General features: G+C 45.9%; 1 protein-coding gene and 1 long non-coding RNA gene across 3 annotated transcripts; one reads left to right on the top strand and one right to left on the bottom strand.

Moving 5' to 3' along the window:
- The first annotated feature begins 1,304 nt into the window (after window positions 1-1,304).
- On the top strand, window positions 1,305-2,947 carry LOC135812766 (uncharacterized). 2 transcript variants are annotated; one of them, XR_010552960.1, is made up of 3 exons: window positions 1,305-1,599; window positions 1,692-1,852; window positions 2,381-2,947. It is a non-coding gene; the product is annotated as an uncharacterized LOC135812766 (long non-coding RNA). The 2 variants fall into 2 exon arrangements; XR_010552959.1 differs by having other exon boundaries at window positions 1,305-1,852.
- An 8,066-nt stretch (window positions 2,948-11,013) lies between these two features.
- LOC135813092 (uncharacterized) lies at window positions 11,014-12,847 on the bottom strand. The gene has a single exon (XM_065326310.1). It carries the CDS (start codon window positions 12,845-12,847, stop codon window positions 11,243-11,245), a length of 1,605 nt encoding a protein of 534 aa, XP_065182382.1. The 3' UTR covers window positions 11,014-11,242.
- Window positions 12,848-22,581: the final 9,734 nt, after the last annotated feature.

Below are 22,581 nucleotides of genomic sequence, written 5' to 3'. Positions count from 1 at the left end.
ATAATGCCGGCAATATTAGATTCGGTAGTATGCGCCTATCCGAGCATCGGAGCATTATGTGAGGTTTGAGCGGCATAACGAGTTTCATAGTGGATAATGTCGGGAAATATCAAGTTTTTGGCAACAATCGGCTAAAGCCATGAAACGGCATGGGGTGCAACGCAATGATTGTATTGTACCGGCACATGACTTTGTGATTGTGTAGACACGTAACACCAAGAGTACAACCGTATGTACTCTTGGTATAGTATAGTATTTATTCATGCAGTCCCCACAGACCTATGGTCTCCTTAGGCTGTGTTTACATGAGAAATTTCAACCCGGGTCGAGTTCAGCCCGGGTTGAAAGTCTGTACGATAGACAAAAGAGGTGAGCGTTTACATGAAGTCAGTTGACCCGGGTCAAATACTGATATGCCGCCAAAAGTCCACTTCTACAGTCCTGTATGGTCACGTGAATCCGTTCGCGCGAAATTTGCATCTGCAGTCACAGTGCAGTGCCGTTCAAACCTGGTGCGAGATACGCACAGAAGTACGTTTGTACGATTTTCTTGACCCGGGTTGATTTCAACCCTCCCCTTGGGGGGAGGGTTGAAATCAACCCAAGTGGCGAAATTTCAACCCGGGTCAAGCGCAATGCGTCATGTAAACGCGCAATTCATTTTATGCACATGGCGGGTTGAAATCTGACCCGGGTCGAACTCAACCCGGGTTGAAACGCCTCATGTAAACACCGCCTTAGGCGGTGTTTACATGAGGCGTTTCAACCCGGGTTGAGTTCGACCCGGGTCAGCTTTCAACCCGCCATGTGCATAAAATGAATGGCGCGTTTACATGACGCATTGCGCTTGACCCGGGTTGAAATCAACGCGGGTCAAGAAAATCGTACAAACGTACTTCTGTGCGTATCTCGCGCCAGGTTTGAACGGCACTGCAGATGCAAATTTCGCGCGAACGGATTCACGTGACCATACAGGACTGGAGAAGTGGACTTTTGGCGGCATATCAGTATTTGACCCGGGTCAACTGTCTTCATGTAAACGCTCACCTCTTTTGTCTATCGTACAGACTTTCAACCCGGGCTGAACTCGACCCGGGTTGAAATTTCTCATGTAAACACAGCGGTACCGTAGTGGGAATCGGCCCTTAGATTCGGCCCTTAGGGCCGATTCCCACTACGGTATGGGGCTGTTAAGTGATGACGTCACAGTTCCTTCGATACGCATAACAACGATCCCACTGGGGACAAACAAAAGTAGCGTCGTCTCCACCGAACCAGTTGTCAGTGGCAACATATGGGAATCGTGTACATTTCTTCGTTTCTTCTTTGCTGTTTTCAGTGAGTGTTTTGTTTTCTCTTTGTCCTTGATCTCGACGATGTTGTCGTGCTCATTACCTTACTGAGACGTCTCTTGTGACTGTAGCCAGTGTCACGGAGGATTTTATTGGCGTGACGAGGTAGATCGCCGAGATCGAGCGTGAAAAACGCTCTGCATTAGTAGCTCCTGTAGAATGTTTTCTGGGTTGGCGTATCCATGGTCAACAAAACCAAGATGCAAGACAGCATGAGAGATCGTGTAAACGATGTGAACTCCAAAAGGTAAGCTCCTGCACAAGTGGAAAGATATGGGTATTTACAAACTCTCTCTTCATCCATCGATTGCCGCTATGCATTGCATTTTGTCTTCACAGATAATCTGGCCAAATTTATTGTAACTAGAGAGTGCAATCGTGCTTGGGGCCCACCCCAATGTCATCACATGGCTGTGGTGACTAGTCTATATCTGGGAGAATTTTTCCTCGACTGATACGGAGTGCAGGTGCATCGATTGTGAGAAATGCGAACATGTGAAGTAAGTAATTAGTTGTGTCGAAGAAATGTGCAATCAAATAAAATTTACTTTACACTCAAACATACACTGTAGATGTACATGTAACATCATGATAATGATTACATCTTCATTGTCCCGTAACTGGTACACCATACGCACCGAACACATGGTGTGTGTGTGTGCGCGCAAGCGTGCATGTACATGCACAGACTCTCATGCGTGGCCGAGTCGGCCAGATGAACAGACCATGCATTTGCACGAGGTGTCCGTAATGTCATTGGAACGCTGTACTTTATGACTTTATTCCAAAAGAGTATGTCTTGCCCCTGACGAATGGAGTTGTGTCTGTGCTCAGCGGGTATCGGGCTATGACGCAACACTGCAATCAGCGCTGCAATTAAAAGAGCACTGCATGCATTATTTTGACTAACTTCCTTCGCGTTTACTTGGTTGAGCCCGTGGTTTCATTTCTGTGTTCTGTCATGATTGGCCTCTGGAAATAATCAGAGTGGATGTCATTTTGCCATATATGTGTGCCCTGTGCGACAGGCTCAAGGCTAGATGCACTTCACATTCGGCGGGCGATCTCAGCGTCTGGGACCTGATGAAGTCTTGGTTGGATGATTATTCAAGCCTGATACTACTCGACACACCAATGTTCATGTCTATGTAATTTTTTCAGAGCTGCACTATTTACGTGTTGATGCTTACTTCGGTGTTAGCGTGTTTCCCCCGGATTGTTTCTATCATCATGATCGTGTGTTCTTGGGCTGAGCGAGCACATGCACAAGTGTGCAGCTATAACCCTGTGTATCTTTGGTTACACTTTGTTCTGCAATGCATGTACCTTGTAACATTATGTGCTTGCACTGCTTTTTCTGGCCTGCATATTTCAGGACTATTCAGTGCATTACTTAGACCCAGGTTTGTTTGGTTGCCGGATGATCTCTTGTTGCGTCGCTCTGTATTTGTATTCATCAATTTTTGGGCTTGAGAATTGAGCTATTGTGTGGTTCTCAATATGAAAACATCATGCTGGTGCTCTGTGTTTCGATTATCGACTGTCGGAGCAGTCATGCATTTATTAGCAGAACGGTCAATACTGTAGTCTTTTCACGTGTTTGTCTTTTTGTGTTTTCGCCGGGGGTACATGTATTAGCGGTAACGTTGCACACAGAACTGCAGTGTTGCATCACTGGACGACCCTGCCTCTGCATCTGACTTAATTTCCCCAGGATCTGGTGCAGTTACACCAGACAGCCACTTCCTGTAAACACGCAAACAGCAAAAGAAGAGATCCCGCAAATCAGGAAAAACCATTGTGGAAAATATAGATCATACAACATTCAATAATCTGGAGTAATTACAGTGAGACAAACACTTCAAACAGTGCTCTCTCTCTCTCTCTCTCTCTGTCTCCATCCTTCCAAAAATACCCTATGACAATTCCCTAGAATTATTTTATTTTATATTCTTAGGACATCATTCTGAACACAATAAATTCTTCCATGGGTCTTCAATCACCACGGAGGGCGAAAATATATCTAAGTCATACAGTTTACGGGAGGTGCGAGCTGTCATGGATATAGAGGCTGATATTGTGCCAGCGTGAGGGCAGAGACAGAAAGAAGACACTGATTTCTTGAACAACTCACCTATATTATAATCGAATCCACAAGGAGCGCTCATACTTTGATCCATCAGGTCGCGAAACATCTTCAAAGCCCTCTCAAACACGGAGTTTTACTGTGGGCAGACAATTTCGCAGCCATCATGAAGGCACTCGACGACTACAGGAGTTTTGTAGAGGAAAGAACAAGGAGTAAAGAGCGACAACAATCGCTTGAAGAAAAAGCAAAGAAAAACTGCTCTCTCTCCAGTCATTTAGATGCTGTTGCCCTTGACATCTGGTTCCATCCAAAGGACGCGACTTTTGTTTGTCCCCAGTGCTCTCCGTTGCTATGCGTATCGAAGGAGCCGTGACGTCACACTTAACAGCCCCATAGAAAAGCTGACAGGATCGCTTTTCTAAATGAATATCATCCCGCGCGGGATTGTATTGGCTATTATTTCCCGGTCAGCAAGGCTCCTGATTGGCTGAAATAGGCCTATAGTACCGTACCATGGGATATAAATAAATACTATACTATACCAAGAGTACATAAGGTTGTACTCTTGGTGTTACGTGTCTACACAATCACATAGTCATGTGCCAGTACGAGGTGATTTGGCTTTTTTTAACATGGTTGTAAAATGACGTTTTTTCAGTCACTTCTAGATAGGCACCGGCGGATAATGCTAGCATAATAACTAGCATAATGGCCCATGTGGGGAAGACCGGCACTGCCCTAGCATAAAGCCTCCTAATGTGACCTTGCCTAGCACAATCGATGTGTGAAACTAGCACTACGTCAAGATGAAAGTGTATGCTGGATGCCACCGTTGCCAGAAGCGTGTTTGGCACTGTTTACTGCGTTTACGGAGTTGTTCAAACTGCACTGACTTGTACTTGGAGCTAAATATAGCATTGTGCACACTTTTTGCAAATTTGATTTCCAAATTTGCAATGCTTGTATTGAAGTTCAATGTCAATGATATACATAATCCTACACAGTTGCGAGGGCATGATGCTCTGATCAGGCCCGAGGTCTGTGAGTGATCTTGCCCGAGGTCGCGACGCCCAAGGGGCGTAGCCCCGAGGGCGTCGCGACCGAGGGCAAGATTACTCACATGACCGAGGGCCTGATCAGAGCGGCATGCCCGACGCAACTGTGTAGGATTGCGCTTCAGACAAGGCCCACCTCACAAACAACAAGGCCCAGTACAGATTCAAACAGAAAGAAAGCCTTGACGGCAAATGAGTTGATGTCACATTGTGTGCAGTGATCATAACAAACAGCTATTTGTTTGGTCGGAACTTTCCAGTTTTGAGATAAAAGTATTCAAGTACAGTGAAGGCAGTAGTAACGTTAGTACCAGTAATATGACGGATTCGGAATAAACCCGTTCTTCGAGTTAGATGATTGCCAGAGTAAGGTTCAAATGCGAGTGCTGAGAAGCTGCAGCCTTAGGGCAGGTACAAAATGTACTTGTGGAGGTCTGCTTCCCTTGTGTACGTTTCGCCGCGAGAAACAGGATCAGCTGCAAGGTCGGTTGGCGTTTCTGGTCTCCCTGCAGACGTTCAAGACAGTAGTGAGTATAATAATTTTGGAGAAGGGAGACAATTTTTTAGTCCTCGTCGGAGATGTTGCCCAAGGCAAGGACTTCGAAAAATGGTAAATGCGCATGTGCGGCGCGGTGCTGTACGACTGCTGTTCTTGACCGGCTAAGCGGTCAAGATCGACTGATCTTGACTGCTTATTCTGGCCGCTCATTGGCCGTCTCCTGGCAACAAGCACGTGCCATGTCTGAAACGGCGAGTCTTTTCCAAGTAAGAACGGTAGTTTGTAATTATTTTGGCCTTCAACTTTAGCATGTTGAGTCGTTGTTGACAGTGAAATTAATTATAAAAGTGGTGAGTCCTTCGCTATAAGTGAGCAAACTAGTTGTACTGTCGTAGCTTGTCGTAATTTGTTGGTCCGAAGGCAGCTACGGGAGACGGAGGCTCTGGTTTTGAAACAGAAGATGAGAGCAGTGAGAGTGATGGCTTTGTTTGCGAAGAGGGAAGCTCTGACTTGGAAAAGAACGCGGCAGCCGACAGTCTTCCAGCAGCACAACCAGCTGCTATTGCCCGCAAAAGGTCGTTTGCAAGAAGTGGAAAGTCAAGCGACTCGAGCCAGAATTCGGAAGCAAAGCGCGTGAGAGTGTCAGCTGGGAAATCCACCGCAGCTCCTCGACGCAGCACCCACGATCGGATAGCAGAATTCCCAGGCGAGTACCTCTCAGTTTCTGCGGGGAAACTCTACTGCACAGCTTGTAACTTGACGATCAGTATCAAGCACAGCATTGTGAAAGCGCATGTGAATAGCCAACGACATGTGCAAGGAAAGGAGAGTAAGAAACGGGCGAAACTTCACCAACAGGCAATAACTATTTCGTGGAAAAAGTTTTCAAGTGAAAGCACGTCTGACCTGGCGGGAAGCGGTCTGTCACAAGCTGTGTCCGAAGATGTTGTTCGGCGGGCCAACGTTGTTGAGACTTTCCTAAAGGCTGGAATTCCGCTCAGTAAGGTGGATTACCTGCGCCCTCTCCTGGAGAGTGGTTACGGACGTTTAACATATAGCACTCACATGGCTCAGCTGATTCCATTCCTGCACTGCAAGGAGGAAGATGAATTAAAGAAGGAGATATCAGGTGCACCGTATGTGGCTGTCATATTTGATGGAACTTCCCGCCTGGGAGAGGCACTTGCAGTGGTTCTGCGGTATGTGGATGCAGATTTCAAGATTCATCAGAGATTTGTTCGCTTCCATGTACTGGCAAAGAGTCTGGCAGGTCTGGAGTTGTCCTGTGATACTGCCATATTCCGAGTGACTGCATAGGGAAGTCATTATTTCCCACCGTATGGATTGACATTTTCGTAGCACTATCGGCACTGCTAGCATTATAACTAGCATAATCGCTCCAAATAACTAGCAGTGCTAGTAGCACAATTTCCTCATATAACTAGCATTATCCGCCGGTGCCTACTTCTAGACCAGCTACGTCCAAATGAATTGTTGCAAGTGGAAGTGCTATCCTTCATGCCCGCTGTGTCCAAAATGGGAATGATCCCACTTTGGAAAGTGTCTTGAATCATGTCCTACTTTCATAGTATTCTCAGTATTCAAATAATTGGTGTGTCATTTTTTAACAAATTTGTAAAATGATATCACGAACTGGGATATTCGGTCATCAATGTTCTGAAGTTGATAGATATCACTTCAAGGATGGCTAGTGGATGAAAATTAATCTGTCAACAGAGGAGTGAACTGCATTGTATGCTGCGAGAGCCGTGTTTTTGTATTTGTAACTAGTGGCTGTGTTATTTGGTGGAATTGGATAGGTAGCATAGCATAGCAGCCATGTTTTTGTTTTCACAGAGTGTATTCCGTGACCTACTGTTCTTCATTACTGTCTTTAGTGATGGCAAGACGGCTTGACGTCGTCCAAAGGCCCTGCGGAAGCAATTCACTGCCCTGCTCGTCCATTCAGGGGCTCATTTTACACAAAATGGCAAAGCACCCACCACTAGTTATACCGACGTAGCAGGGAGAATTAAATTATATGCACCAAATTTTCTGGTCAATGTTGATCTACGATAGACTGGCTCTCATTTGCCACCACCCATGTTTCGATACAGTCATCAGAAGCAGAGAAACAGCCAGAAGAAAAGCAAATTTTACACATTTGTTAAAAAATGCCAAATGTTAAAAAAAGCCAAATCACTTGGTACAATACAATCATTGCGTTGCACCTCATGCCGTGTCATGGCTTTAGCCGATTGTTGCCAAAAACCTGATATTTCCCGACATTAGAGAGGTTCCGCATAACGTAATTACGTTAGTAAAAAACGTAGTCGATCTACGGAAAGGATATGAGCAAGGCGTTTGACCGTGTGCAGCACACAGGTCTGCTGGGAGAGCTAGCCACCACTGGCTAGGCGGCACTGTCCTCAAGTGGTTCTCAGACTATCTCACGAACCGCAGCCAGCAGGTTACTGTCAATGGTGAGAAGGGTGACACCAAACCCTGTACAAGAGGGGTCCCCCAGGGGTCTGTTCTTGGGCCTTTGCTTTTCTGCGTCTACATTCGCCGGGTACCCGATATATTTCACCAGAGTGTCGTGCAGCTGCACGCTGATGATATTGCGTTCTACGTATTCGGCTCTGATGTGGCTACAATTATGCTACGCTTGCAGGATAGTATGCGGTTGCTAGAGCAATACCTTGATGAGAAAGGCCTTCTGCTCAACCCCACTAAAACACAGTTCATGTTGATACGGCGTCCTGCCCTGCCTGCACTGAGCCCAGCCCTGTACCTGACCTGTAAAGGTATTGTCATTTCCCCTGTCTCTACTGTGAAATATCTCGGTATACTAATCGATGAGCATCTAACGTTCCGGCATAAGAGAAAATCAGTGGGTGTACATCCACTTCACTTGCAGACTTGCGTGTTTCTCTCGCGACGGATGCACATGGTACTTAGCTTCTGTGTCAATTGGCTCATTCTGCGGGCGAGTGGTCACTGCCTGAGTTCAATGTCGGAAAAGGTAAGTAGCTCTAGAGTGTAGTATAGAGAACATTATGCCAAATCCGCAGTCATTAGGAGAGACTATACCAGCAACTTCCACTCATATACTTGAATATCTAATCGGATCTGTATAGAAGACGCTGCTCAGTGGTATTAGAGTTGTGGTTGATCAACAGCGTATCTTTTAGGTACATGTGACATCCATTGGTCTAGTTTGAGTGACATTAGCCATGCAACCGGACAATGTTGGTGAACGGCTTCACTACCAAAGAACTTGATTGGTTTGCCATTTAGCTTCCTGTGTGGCGTGATATTGTTTCCGTGGACTGGTTTAGATGCTTGTCCATGTTTCCAGGAGTCTAGCAGCCCAAGCTATTTGAATAGCCGGATTATGTCTTCTTATCTGGTCTGCACTCCATCCGCTTGAATCCGTAAGCAGTGCAAACGCGTTGTCCCTTGCAAACTGTGACAGGCATGTGACTTCTGCATGCAATTCTGGAAGAGTGTACAGTGGCAGGACGAATATTCCCGTGAAGTAGCAACATGATCTGAGTATAATCGTAGGACATCAAGTCTTGACACTACTTGTGACATGATCAATTCTGCTAATGCTCTAGTGCAGACTAGCAATAAGAGGCATTTGTCAGATACTAGTAACCATGAAGTACTGAGACGATTCTCTTTGGCAAGCCACCCACTCTGCTATAAATGCTCAAAGTTAATAATCTGTCATCTGCCAGCTCCAACTTGGCTGTCCTCCTGACAAGTGAAAACCGCTTGCGTCGTCCGAGCCATAAACACCATTATTGGCATTAATCCAACGCCTCACTTGCTCCTCATCTCTGCAGGTCGCAACAATAGGTCTGGCTCATCGAAAAACTGAAATATTTGGAGCTCTTACAAGTAAACATTAACCGACGTCGTCAATGTATGGCACCGGAAAAAACTACGTACCATCATTGGTATCACGTACCCACAACGAATCTCGAACACAGCGCTGTATGCCAGAACCGAGCAGACCCCACTATCTCAAGTCTGCAGGCAACGGAGACTGCTGTGGTTCGGCCATGTAGTGAGGGAAGGCGAAGAATCGTCCTCGTTCCAAGCCCTCCTAATGTCAATCAACACAACAGACATACGACGACCCCGAGGACGACCACGTCTGAGATGGATCGACGTTGTCAAGAAAGACTTACAATGCATTAATCTGTCGCTTCTGGATGCTGTGCAATCTGCTTCTGATAGAGCTGCTTGGCTCGAAATTGTTAACAGATGCGTTGACCTCATGCAATGAGTGAAATGCGAACTGTCATTATTATTATTATTATTATTATTACAAGTAGTTCAAGCTACATTTTCAGAGTCAGGAAGTTGGAAATGGCAAGCTGACATCACGAGCAATGACCATTATCAGCCAGCAATGTTTTACTAGAGCAAAGGCCCTGGCGGGAACAGAAAGCTTTCCATATCCAGCAACGTTTCTTTCTCAGCAAAAACAAATAAGAAGGAAAGGAACAAAAAAGGAGCCCCGCGCGCCAGAGATTTGTCCATACCCGGTACCCGCGTACCCGGTACCCAGGTGTGTAGTCCCTGGAAAGGCTCTCCCACAAATTCCAGTACAAAGACCACGGACAAGTGTCCCACTGAGATGCGGTCGCTTGCCCGGACCGCTGTGACGCGGACACCTCCGAAGAGCAGCCTGTGACGTTTATTTTTTATGAAAGAAAATCCGCAAAAATAGATAAGCTTGTCCCTGGTCAGACTGCGGCAACTTTTGGTTGCCTGACGAAAAAAGAACAGCGTCCAGAATTCGAATCGCGATCACACTACACATGTGGGGAGAATGAAAATTCAAACTTCATTTCGAGCGTCAAGTGGTAATCTCCACGAACGACGTCAAATTCCTTCACCTTGGGATCGCCAACACCTTCAGTGCAATCCTTGCAACCATCCTTATGAGTTTTGTTGTTGTCCGTGGCCAATTAGCTCCTCGATATCGAGATGGAAAAATCAGTGATTATCAGCGTCAATGGCGTATCAGCGTCAAATCCTGTTTGGAGCGGAAAAGCGTGGCCCGTTCTTGCTTTTTTTTTGGAGCGTCAACTCTCGCTTTTGCCGCTCTGGCGGCAAGTTACTATGGAGATTCGGATTATAATCCTAGGATTATTTCGATTTTGCCGCAGTCTGACCAGGCCCTAAGCCTTTCGCGTATCTGATGATTCGTTTTATGTGTTGATTCTTCACAAAATGTGTTATTTTGCCCGTACAAGAGGCTAAAGCGGGATTCACAGAAGCTTTTTTGCGATGCGACACGCGATGCGACAGGCGCGAAACCGGGAAAACCCCAAATCGCAGCCATGTCGCACCCCACGCAACTGCCGCAACTGGGCCATCGCTGGCCATCGCAGAAGTTGAGCTTAGCTCAACTTTTGCGATGCGATGCGATGCGACAAGCGATTTGGCGTACGATTTTGACCTTTTCTACAGCAAAGTTGTACAAAGGTGCAAGAGTTGCCTATAAATTTGTACAGGTGGTACCAAACCGCGCAAATATCATGGTGACGTTCTCAAATCAGCAAGACTTTGCAAAAATGTGTCGCATCGCTGACTTCTTCTGTGAATGGTATTTCGCGAGTTCGCATCGCACGCGTCCGTCGCAGATCGCGTCGCATCGCGTGTCGCATCGCAAAAAAGCTTCTGTGAATCCCGCTTTAGTGAACCTAAAAAAAATAAAATAAAAAAATAAAAAAAATCTTCGTACTCTACGTAGACAACTTTCCGTAAGTGGAGTGCAAACTCGCGAATTCACGGGTTTTCCCCGCCCACTAAGGGCCCTGTCACACATGCACTGGGGTTTCGCTTCGGCGACGAGGTTCGGCGGCAGGGAGCCTGGTGTCGCTCCAGCGGAACAACGTGTGTATGGTCACACATGCAAACAGGGCACAACTCCTACTTTGGCGGAAAATGAGAGTAAAGTTTTTTTTTTTTTTTTTACGGACCAGTCACAACTCTTTATTGCACTCAGAAAAATAATAAGGCACCCATTTTGATAGTCCAGGGGATGGCCCACGCCTGGTAAAAAGAATAAACAGAAAAAGAAAAAGAAAAAAAGAAAATAATAAGGCACCCATTTTGATAATCCAGGGGATGGCCCACGCCTGGTAAAAAGAATAAAATAGAAAAGAATCATGACAAGTACATGACAGACCTCTAGACAAAAATGTACATGTCTGACTTTAGTTCAACAGTCCTGCAAGGAAACACGTGCCTCGGCTACCACTACAGACGCGGGGTCCCTGGTGACACGGTGTGCGGATGATCTTGCCCCACGAAGGCACATCACGCTAGCTCGGACTAATGCAAAGCTTAGCTTGCAGCGAAGCCATGCCATCGTCACGGAGTACGGCTCCTTCAGCTTGTCAGATAGCATGCTGGCAAGACGCTTGAACAGGGCCGATGCACACTTGCTAGTGCCACCAGTGGCTGACAGCACTACTGGCACGAACGTGGCGCGGTCAACCTCAAGCAGACGCTGCTCATATCTCCGGCGTTTCTCCTTTTCATGACGTGCATACACTGAGGAAACTGAGGCAGCGCGATTTGAGGCAGCGTAGGGGTTGAAAACCCTTATATCAAGAAAGGTGCGCTCAAATCGGCCACCCCAGATTCCGTTGGCGGCAACATCAAGACGAGCCTGATCAGCGGTCGTTGTGGACAGAAGCCGGAATTTCTCTCCGGTGACTGGCTGCAGCATCGGTTCTGTGCACACACCATGCGTGACCTGACGCAGAACATCAGCCGTGAGGTCTCGAATTTCATTGTGTCGAATACTGGGGAATCCCCCAGTACTGCAGGACAAGGCATGGGTGACGTCAAAGTTACCGTGGCCACAGACGCATCCTGATGGCAGGCGTGCTGGTGTCCACCCGTACCGGAGACAGAGGGCATCGCGAAACTCCGCCTTGGACAAACGAAATCCATGGATGGCTAGAGGGCGGCAAGTCAGCCAGCTGGAGGCCCCCTTCTCCGAAGCTAGGGTCAATTGCAGCTCAAGCTCTGCTCCAGCACCATCCTTGAAAGACTTCACGGCTGCCAGGAGGTTGGTTCGCAAGGTCGTACGTACCTCTGCCTTCATGCGGAGAACTTGCGCCGCGGTGCCATCTAGGGAGGAATCTTGGGCGATTAGTTTCTCCCACAGGGATGTCGTGATCTTGCGTGAATTGCGGTAGTTGCCGCCCATAGATGTCGGGTCGGTGATGCCAAGACCACCATGGCGACATGGGAAGGCCAGCAGTGCACGCTCCTGAGAAGACGGTGGCGCGTGGCCTGTCAGAGCTGGGATCAGGATGTCCCGAATCACGTCTTCAAGACGACCAAACAGTGCAGGAGCATCCTCAAGGGTTCTTGAGAGAAAGGACCACCGCGGCTGTAGTCCCTGAATGAAGGCACTGTAGGCTGCCTGAGGTTGAGTCGATGCAAATTCAGCTAGACGACGAATCTGCTGGACCCAGTCGGTGACCTTATTAGCAACGTACTCTTCCACAAAGGACGGCGTGCCAAGGGCTGCTCCTAGATGACGACAACCATCCTTCTCAATACGCACACCAGTACCAGCAAAAATCACAGTGGCTTCCTCGTACGCCTCGGGTTTCACGAGCAGGATCGACTTTGTTGCATTCAGGAAGTACCCATAATCCGACCCTTTTGCATTCAGGTCATCCCACCATCGCCGTAGCGGGCGTAGGCGGCCGCCAGCTGAAGAATCATCCGCGTACCATTCCTGTACCACGTCGGCAGAAGCAACATCAGCGATAAGCGGGGTGACACCCAAGGCATACATAGGCATGGCAATGGGGTCACCCTGGGTGGTGCCTTCACACGATAGAATACTTTCTCCGTCGACATAGAGACGAGCAGGGGATCGGTACGTATTAATGACCACTGGGGCCAGTGCCGGGCAGAGATGGCGGATGTTCAGGAGGCAGGCTTTGCGGTTCAACCGGTTGAAGGCGTTGGAGAATGAGAGTAAAGTGGACTGTGGTACATACGGTACGGAGAATAGACGAGGTCAATGACTATCTTGCACGCATTTTTGTTGCATGGACATCATACGCATACAAATTTCTCGTAGCAAGTCTACAAATTTTTTTGTATATACAGCAGACCGTGGTGTTTTCCGCGGAAGCGAATCCGCAGAAGCGACAGTCTCGCTTCGAAAATTTTGGCGGAAGCGGATTGGAGTTTCCGCTGAAGCGGAAGTTCCGCTTTTCGCCGTTGCCATGCCATTTTTCGCTCCTGCGACCTCGCTTCAGCGTATACGCTACTTTCGAGTGCATGTGTGACCGGGCCCTAACGTAAAGTTGCTCAACTTTACGTAGTGCGGAACCTCTCTATTAGAGAGGTTCCGCATAACGTAATTACGTTAGTAAAAAACGTAGTCGATCTACGAAAGTCTTACGTAAACTGCATGCGCATCTGTGTTCCGCCATACGGAGTTTTCAAATCACGTAGCTGCCCTTGGCAACTCCGAATGCGGCAGTGTACGACCAGATCGACCTGGGGAGAGAGTCATAAATTTGTACCCCAATCCACTTACGGACCAGCTACGTTATCAGAGCCCTATCTACGTACTCTACGTAGACAACTTTCCGTAAGTGGAGTGCAAACTCGCGAATTCACGGGTTTTCCCCGCCCACTAACGTAAAGTTGCTCAACTTTACGTAGTGCGGAACCTCTCTATTATCCACTATGAAACTCGTTATACCGCTCAAAAATCACATTATGCTCGTCTTGTTCCTTTATAATGCTCCATAATGTTCCGATAGGCGCATAATACCGAATCTAATATTGCCGGCATTAACCGCTGGACCCTATCCATAAGCACAACAAAGTGAATATTATGTATTGCAGCATAATATGAGGATTTTGTGAGCATAATGCGAGTATCCATGAAAGCATAATTGCATGATTTCGAGAGCATAATCCACCTGAGCCTACTGTACATAATAAATTCTACTACTACTACTACTACTACTACTACTACTACTACTACTACTGAAATGTGTTTTTATTGAAAGCACAAAGCAATGAAGATGTGAATGCAAGGAGGGCAATGAATTCAAAAGGCGAACAGCAAAATTGTAACAAAATAGAAAGATAACAAATATTAATGGCAACAGCAATGTTATACATGAAAAAGGGGAAGGAAAAGGAAAGAAAAACATCCAAACCAGAACTGCTTGAACACCGCCAGAAATGAAACCGAGATTCATACAAAAGAAAAAACTTCAGGACACCGGAAAACAAACTTTAGATCACATTTTGACATTATACGAGATGATGACAAAGAAAAACTATGCCCTAGAGAGCACACGGCAGTCATTCACAGAGCTCGCCGAGCGCTTAGAGCGATAGGAGGACCTAGAGCCACGTAAACAGGTGATACACCAGCGAAGTAGGCAAAATGACAAACGGCATCGCAAATGATTGACAACAACAGAATACACCAAATCAGCATTTTTCTCTAGAATACGGCCAACCAATGCCTTCAAAAACACGGAACACTCCTTCCCTATCATGCCGTTGGTGGCAAATACCAGAGGGGTGAATGTGCCCCGATCGATCTGATTCACTCGCTCTGCGTAATGCCGCTTTTTTTCCCGCTCATTGCGCTCCAATTGGCTCATGGCTTTTTCACGAGACAGCAAGGTGGCCCTGGGATGCGTTACCCGGATATCGAAGAAGGCCTCCTGCTGCCGCGTCCAAAAGCCACGAGCCCTGACGTCAAGCCGCGCTTCCTGGGATCGGTTAGATGTTGACCATGCCAATGTCTACTACTACTACTACTACTACTACTACTACTACTACTACTACTACTACTACTACTACTACTACTACTACTACTACTACTACTACTACTACTACTACTACTACTACTACTACTACTACTACTACTACTACTACTACTACTACTACTACTACTACTACTACTACTACTACTACTACTACTACTACTACTACTACTACTACTACTACTACTACTACTACTACTACTACTACTACTACTACTACTACTACTACTACTACTACTACTACTACTACTACTACTACTACTACTACTACTACTACTACTACTACTACTACTACTACTACTACTACTACTACTACTACTACTACTACTACTACTACTACTACTACTACTACTACTACTACTACTACTACTACTACTACTACTACTACTACTACTACTACTACTACTACTACTACTACTACTACTACTACTACTACTACTACTACTACTACTACTACTACTACTACTACTACTACTACTACTACTACTACTACTACTACTACTACTACTACTACTACTACTACTACTACTACTACTACTACTACTACTACTACTACTACTACTACTACTACTACTACTACTACTACTACTACTACTACTACTACTACTACTACTACTACTACTACTACTACTACTACTACTACTACTACTACTACTACTACTACTACTACTACTACTACTACTACTACTACTACTACTACTACTACTACTACTACTACTACTACTACTACTACTACTACTACTACTACTACTACTACTACTACTACTACTACTACTACTACTACTACTACTACTACTACTACTACTACTACTACTACTACTACTACTACTACTACTACTACTACTACTACTACTACTACTACTACTACTACTACTACTACTACTACTACTACTACTACTACTACTACTACTACTACTACTACTACTACTACTACTACTACTACTACTACTACTACTACTACTACTACTACTACTACTACTACTACTACTACTACTACTACTACTACTACTACTACTACTACTACTACTACTACTACTACTACTACTACTACTACTACTACTACTACTACTACTACTACTACTACTACTACTACTACTTTTCTTTTTCTGTTTATTATTCTTTTTACCAGGCGTGGGCCATCCCCTGGACTATCAAAATGGGTGCCTTATTATTTTTCTGAGTGCAATAAAGAGTTGTGATTGAGTCAAAAAAAAAAAAAAAAAAAAAAAAAAAACTACTACTACTACTACTACTACTATTACTACTACTACTACTACTCTGCTTTGATAGTAGTGACTGCTAATAATTGCCTGGATTTGACTCGAGTTCGGATTTTTCTTCCATCATCTTTCCGATCAAATTATCATGGATTTTCAATAAAGTTCTTTGACTACTACTACTACTACTACTACTACTACTACTACTACTACTACTACTACTACTACTACTACTACTACTACTACTACTACTACTACTACTACTACTACTACTACTACTACTACTACTACTACTACTACTACTACTACTACTACTACTACTACTACTACTACTACTACTACTACTACTACTACTACTACTACTACTACTACTACTACTACTACTACTACTACTACTACTACTACTACTACTACTACTACTACTACTACTACTACTACTACTACTACTACTACTACTACTACTACTACTACTACTACTACTACTACTACTACTACTACTACTACTACTACTACTACTACTACTACTACTACTACTACTACTACTACTACTACTACTACTACTACTACTACTACTACTACTACTACTACTACTACTACTACTACTACTACTACTACTACTACTACTACTACTACTACTACTACTACTACTACTACTACTACTACTACTACTACTACTACTACTACTACTACTACTACTACTACTACTACTACTACTACTACTACTACTACTACTACTACTACTACTACTACTACTACTACTACTACTACTACTACTACTACTACTACTACTACTACTACTACTACTACTACTACTACTACTACTACTACTACTACTACTACTACTACTACTACTACTACTACTACTACTACTACTACTACTACTACTACTACTACTACTACTACTACTACTACTACTACTACTACTACTACTACTACTACTACTACTACTACTACTACTACTACTACTACTACTACTACTACTACTACTACTACTACTACTACTACTACTACTACTACTACTACTACTACTACTACTACTACTACTACTACTACTACTACTACTACTACTACTACTACTACTACTACTACTACTACTACTACTACTACTACTACTACTACTACTACTACTACTACTACTACTACTACTACTACTACTACTACTACTACTACTACTACTACTACTACTACTACTACTACTACTACTACTACTACTACTACTACTACTACTACTACTACTACTACTACTACTACTACTACTACTACTACTACTACTACTACTACTACTACTACTACTACTACTACTACTACTACTACTACTACTACTACTACTACTACTACTACTACTACTACTACTACTACTACTACTACTACTACTACTACTACTACTACTACTACTACTACTACTACTACTACTACTACTACTACTACTACTACTACTACTACTACTACTACTACTACTACTACTACTACTACTACTACTACTACTACTACTACTACTACTACTACTACTACTACTACTACTACTACTACTACTACTACTACTACTACTGAACTTCGCCTTTATTTGAAAACAAAACGGGTATCAGAAAGAAGAAACTGAAAAGCGCAAGCAAGAAAAGCAATGGTGACAAAACCATTCAAGAAAAATCAAATCAAATAAATAGGAAAATCCAATCAGAAAATAAAATAAAATAAAATAAAAGAATCAAGCCAACTAGGGAATACAAAAACAAAGAGCAAACCCGCAAACACCATCCAAGCATCGCTACCACCAGTACGGTGACGTTTCCATTCACCCAACCGCTCAAACGCTTTTAAAACGAAAACAAATACAACAGAACACTCTGAGACAGAATGAAACCAATGACAATATTATGGTCCATTGATGCCCGTCAGCGCGGCATATGAGCCAATGTACGGCACTCCGTTACAAAGCAATGTCGGCCAATGCCGGATCCACTGCGTAGGTATGATGCACGTGACCCCCGGAAGCAAGTAATCTGCCACCGCATCAGAGATAGACTGATTCTCGAGCGCAAGTGGCTGATGATGAGACGATACGGTATGTCCGAGTTCTTATGGTGCAATTGTGTTGCGAGGGTCTTGAGGAAGATGCCACATTCGGGAGCACACTGTCCACTGGTGGCGAAAACAAGCGGAGTGAACGATCCTCGATCCACCTGGTTGATTCGATCGGAATACTGACGTTTCTTCTGACGCTCGTGTTGGGATAACTGCCTCGACACTTCTGGTCCAGACAGCAAAGACGGCCTTGGGTGCGTGACCCGTACATCAAAAAAGGCGTTTTGCTGCCTGGTCCAGAAGCCACGAGCCCGTATATCCACACGAGCACCGTCAGCTGAGCCCCCAGAGACGGCTTCACCACCCAACGGCATCAGCGGTGGCTCAATCTCGACATCGCAAACAACACTAGCGAGTGCGTCCGCTAGGAGGTCGCGAAGTTCATTATGTCTCTGGGTAGGGTATCCCCCGCTTGGGCACGTGAGGGCGTGATGAACTGACATGTCTTGGCCACAAACACAGGATAATGATATGCCATCAAGCGGCAGGCCATACCTCAGGCACAATGCGTCTCGAAAATCAGACTTGTTGAATATAGTTAAAGGAAATGAAGCCGATGGAGGCGTAACCAGCCACGTTGACACACCGCCGTCACCCGCGACATCCACTAGTAGGCGCTGCTCATCCGTCAGAGCGGGCCTGATCTCCTCCAATGCAGCATTGTGCTGCGCCCGGCGTTCCCGGCGAGCCTGCGTGGCCAAGCCCCTGGAGGCAGCGATGATATCGGCAACAGGATCAGGACCATCAACAGCACCAGTCAGCACGCAATCCACCATGGGCATTATCGACGTCCGGCAAAGGAGGTACTCAGCCTCCGCACGCAAACTGCCAATGCGGATAGCCAACCCTCCATTCCTCACAGGCATTGCAAAGAGCTGACGGAGTACACCATCAGCCGCAAGAGGATGGCCTGTCAATGCTGGCAGCAGATGTTTGTTGATGACGTCATCCAGTGGCGTATACAGGACAGGGTCCACAAAGACTGCACGCTGCAGATAGGTCCAACGGGACTGCAGAGAGGCAGAGAAGACGCGAAAGGCCGCCTGAGGCTGGGTGACAGCCAGACCAGCAAGGCGCCTAACCAGTGTGGACAGTTCCTCAACACGGCTCTTCACAAAATTCTCTCGGAACTGTTGGTCTCCAATGGCCCCGCCAAGGTAACGAACGCCGTCGCTCCGGATACGGACATCAGTGCCGGCAAATACCTCCTGGGCCCTTTCCATTAAATGTGGACGGACGAGTAAAACCGTCTTCATGGCATTGGGGTGGTAGCCATACCGGGGCCCCTCCTCCACGATGCAATCCCAATACCCACGCAGCGGCAGGAGCTCTCCGGCTGCGGCATCGTCATCCGCGTACCAAATCTGGCTGGTGCTTGGAAGTCGACGCGACAGCCGAGATGCCAGGGGCACAGTCGCGAGAGCGTAGAACGCCATGGCAAGAGGATCCCCTTGGCATGTACCCTCCCGGGAATAAATGACTACTACTACTACTACTACTACTACTACTACTACTACTACTACTACTACTACTACTACTACTACTACTACTACTACTACTACTACTACTACTACTACTACTACTACTACTACTACTACTACTACTACTACTACTACTACTACTACTACTACTACTACTACTACTACTACTACTACTACTACTACTACTACTACTACTACTACTACTACTACTACTACTACTACTACTACTACTACTACTACTACTACTACTACTACTACTACTACTACTACTACTACTACTACTACTACTACTACTACTACTACTACTACTACTACTACTACTACTACTACTACTACTACTACTACTACTACTACTACTACTACTACTACTACTACTACTACTACTACTACTACTACTACTACTACTACTACTACTACTACTACTACTACTACTACTACTACTACTACTACTGAACTTCGCCTTTATTTGAAAACAAAACGGGTATCAGAAAGAAGAAACTGAAAAGCGCAAGCAAGAAAAGCAATGGTGACAAAACCATTCAAGAAAAATCAAATCAAATAAATAGGAAAATCCAATCAGAAAATAAAATAAAATAAAATAAAAGAATCAAGCCAACTAGGGAATACAAAAACAAAGAGCAAACCCGCAAACACCATCCAAGCATCGCTACCACCAGTACGGTGACGTTTCCATTCACCCAACCGCTCAAACGCTTTTAAAACGAAAACAAATACAACAGAACACTCTGAGACAGAATGAAACCAATGACAATATTATGGTCCATTGATGCCCGTCAGCGCGGCATATGAGCCAATGTACGGCACTCCGTTACAAAGCAATGTCGGCCAATGCCGGATCCACTGCGTAGGTATGATGCACGTGACCCCCGGAAGCAAGTAATCTGCCACCGCATCAGAGATAGACTGATTCTCGAGCGCAAGTGGCTGATGATGAGACGATACGGTATGTCCGAGTTCTTATGGTGCAATTGTGTTGCGAGGGTCTTGAGGAAGATGCCACATTCGGGAGCACACTGTCCACTGGTGGCGAAAACAAGCGGAGTGAACGATCCTCGATCCACCTGGTTGATTCGATCGGAATACTGACGTTTCTTCTGACGCTCGTGTTGGGATAACTGCCTCGACACTTCTCCAGACAGCAAAGACGGCCTTGGGTGCGTGACCCGTACATCAAAAAAGGCGTTTTGCTGCCTGGTCCAGAAGCCACGAGCCCGTATATCCACACGAGCACCGTCAGCTGAGCCCCCAGAGACGGCTTCACCACCCAACGGCATCAGCGGTGGCTCAATCTCGACATCGCAAACAACACTAGCGAGTGCGTCCGCTAGGAGGTCGCGAAGTTCATTATGTCTCTGGGTAGGGTATCCCCCGCTTGGGCACGTGAGGGCGTGATGAACTGACATGTCTTGGCCACAAACACAGGATAATGATATGCCATCAAGCGGCAGGCCATACCTCAGGCACAATGCGTCTCGAAAATCAGACTTGTTGAATATAGTTAAAGGAAATGAAGCCGATGGAGGCGTAACCAGCCACGTTGACACACCGCCGTCACCCGCGACATCCACTAGTAGGCGCTGCTCATCCGTCAGAGCGGGCCTGATCTCCTCCAATGCAGCATTGTGCTGCGCCCGGCGTTCCCGGCGAGCCTGCGTGGCCAAGCCCCTGGAGGCAGCGATGATATCGGCAACAGGACCGTCGATAGCATCAGGACCATCAACAGCACCAGTCAGCACGCAATCCACCATGGGCATTATCGACGTCCGGCAAAGGAGGTACTCAGCCTCCGCACGCAAACTGCCAATGCGGATAGCCAACCCTCCATTCCTCACAGGCATTGCAAAGAGCTGACGGAGTACACCATCAGCCGCAAGAGGATGGCCTGTCAATGCTGGCAGCAGATGTTTGTTGATGACGTCATCCAGTGGCGTATACAGGACAGGGTCCACAAAGACTGCACGCTGCAGATAGGTCCAACGGGACTGCAGAGAGGCAGAGAAGACGCGAAAGGCCGCCTGAGGCTGGGTGACAGCCAGACCAGCAAGGCGCCTAACCAGTGTGGACAGTTCCTCAACACGGCTCTTCACAAAATTCTCTCGGAACTGTTGGTCTCCAATGGCCCCGCCAAGGTAACGAACGCCGTCGCTCCGGATACGGACATCAGTGCCGGCAAATACCTCCTGGGCCCTTTCCATTAAATGTGGACGGACGAGTAAAACCGTCTTCATGGCATTGGGGTGGTAGCCATACCGGGGCCCCTCCTCCACGATGCAATCCCAATACCCACGCAGCGGCAGGAGCTCTCCGGCTGCGGCATCGTCATCCGCGTACCAAATCTGGCTGGTGCTTGGAAGTCGACGCGACAGCCGAGATGCCAGGGGCACAGTCGCGAGAGCGTAGAACGCCATGGCAAGAGGATCCCCTTGGCATGTACCCTCCCGGGAATAAATGACTACTACTACTACTACTACTACTACTACTACTACTACTACTACTACTACTACTACTACTACTACTACTACTACTACTACTACTACTACTACTACTACTACTACTACTACTACTACTACTACTACTACTACTACTACTACTACTACTACTACTACTACTACTACTACTACTACTACTACTACTACTACTACTACTACTACTACTACTACTACTACTACTACTACTACTACTACTACTACTACTACTACTACTACTACTACTACTACTACTACTACTACTACTACTACTACTACTACTACTACTACTACTACTACTACTACTACTACTACTACTACTACTACTACTACTACTACTACTACTACTACTACTACTACTACTACTACTACTACTACTACTACTACTACTACTACTACTACTACTACTACTACTACTACTACTACTACTACTACTACTACTACTACTACTACTACTACTACT

This window comes from Sycon ciliatum, chromosome 3 (assembly GCF_964019385.1).
Source record: "Sycon ciliatum chromosome 3, ocSycCili1.1, whole genome shotgun sequence".
NCBI classification, from domain to species: Eukaryota; Metazoa; Porifera; class Calcarea; order Leucosolenida; family Sycettidae; genus Sycon; species Sycon ciliatum.
This window is presented reverse-complemented; position numbering and strand designations above follow the sequence as displayed.

What these genes read in the sequence shown, in the direction of transcription:
- LOC135813092 (XM_065326310.1), bottom strand. Translation starts at nt 12,847, where the DNA reads ATGCCTATGTATGCCTTGGGTGTCACCCCGCTTATCGCTGATGTTGCT.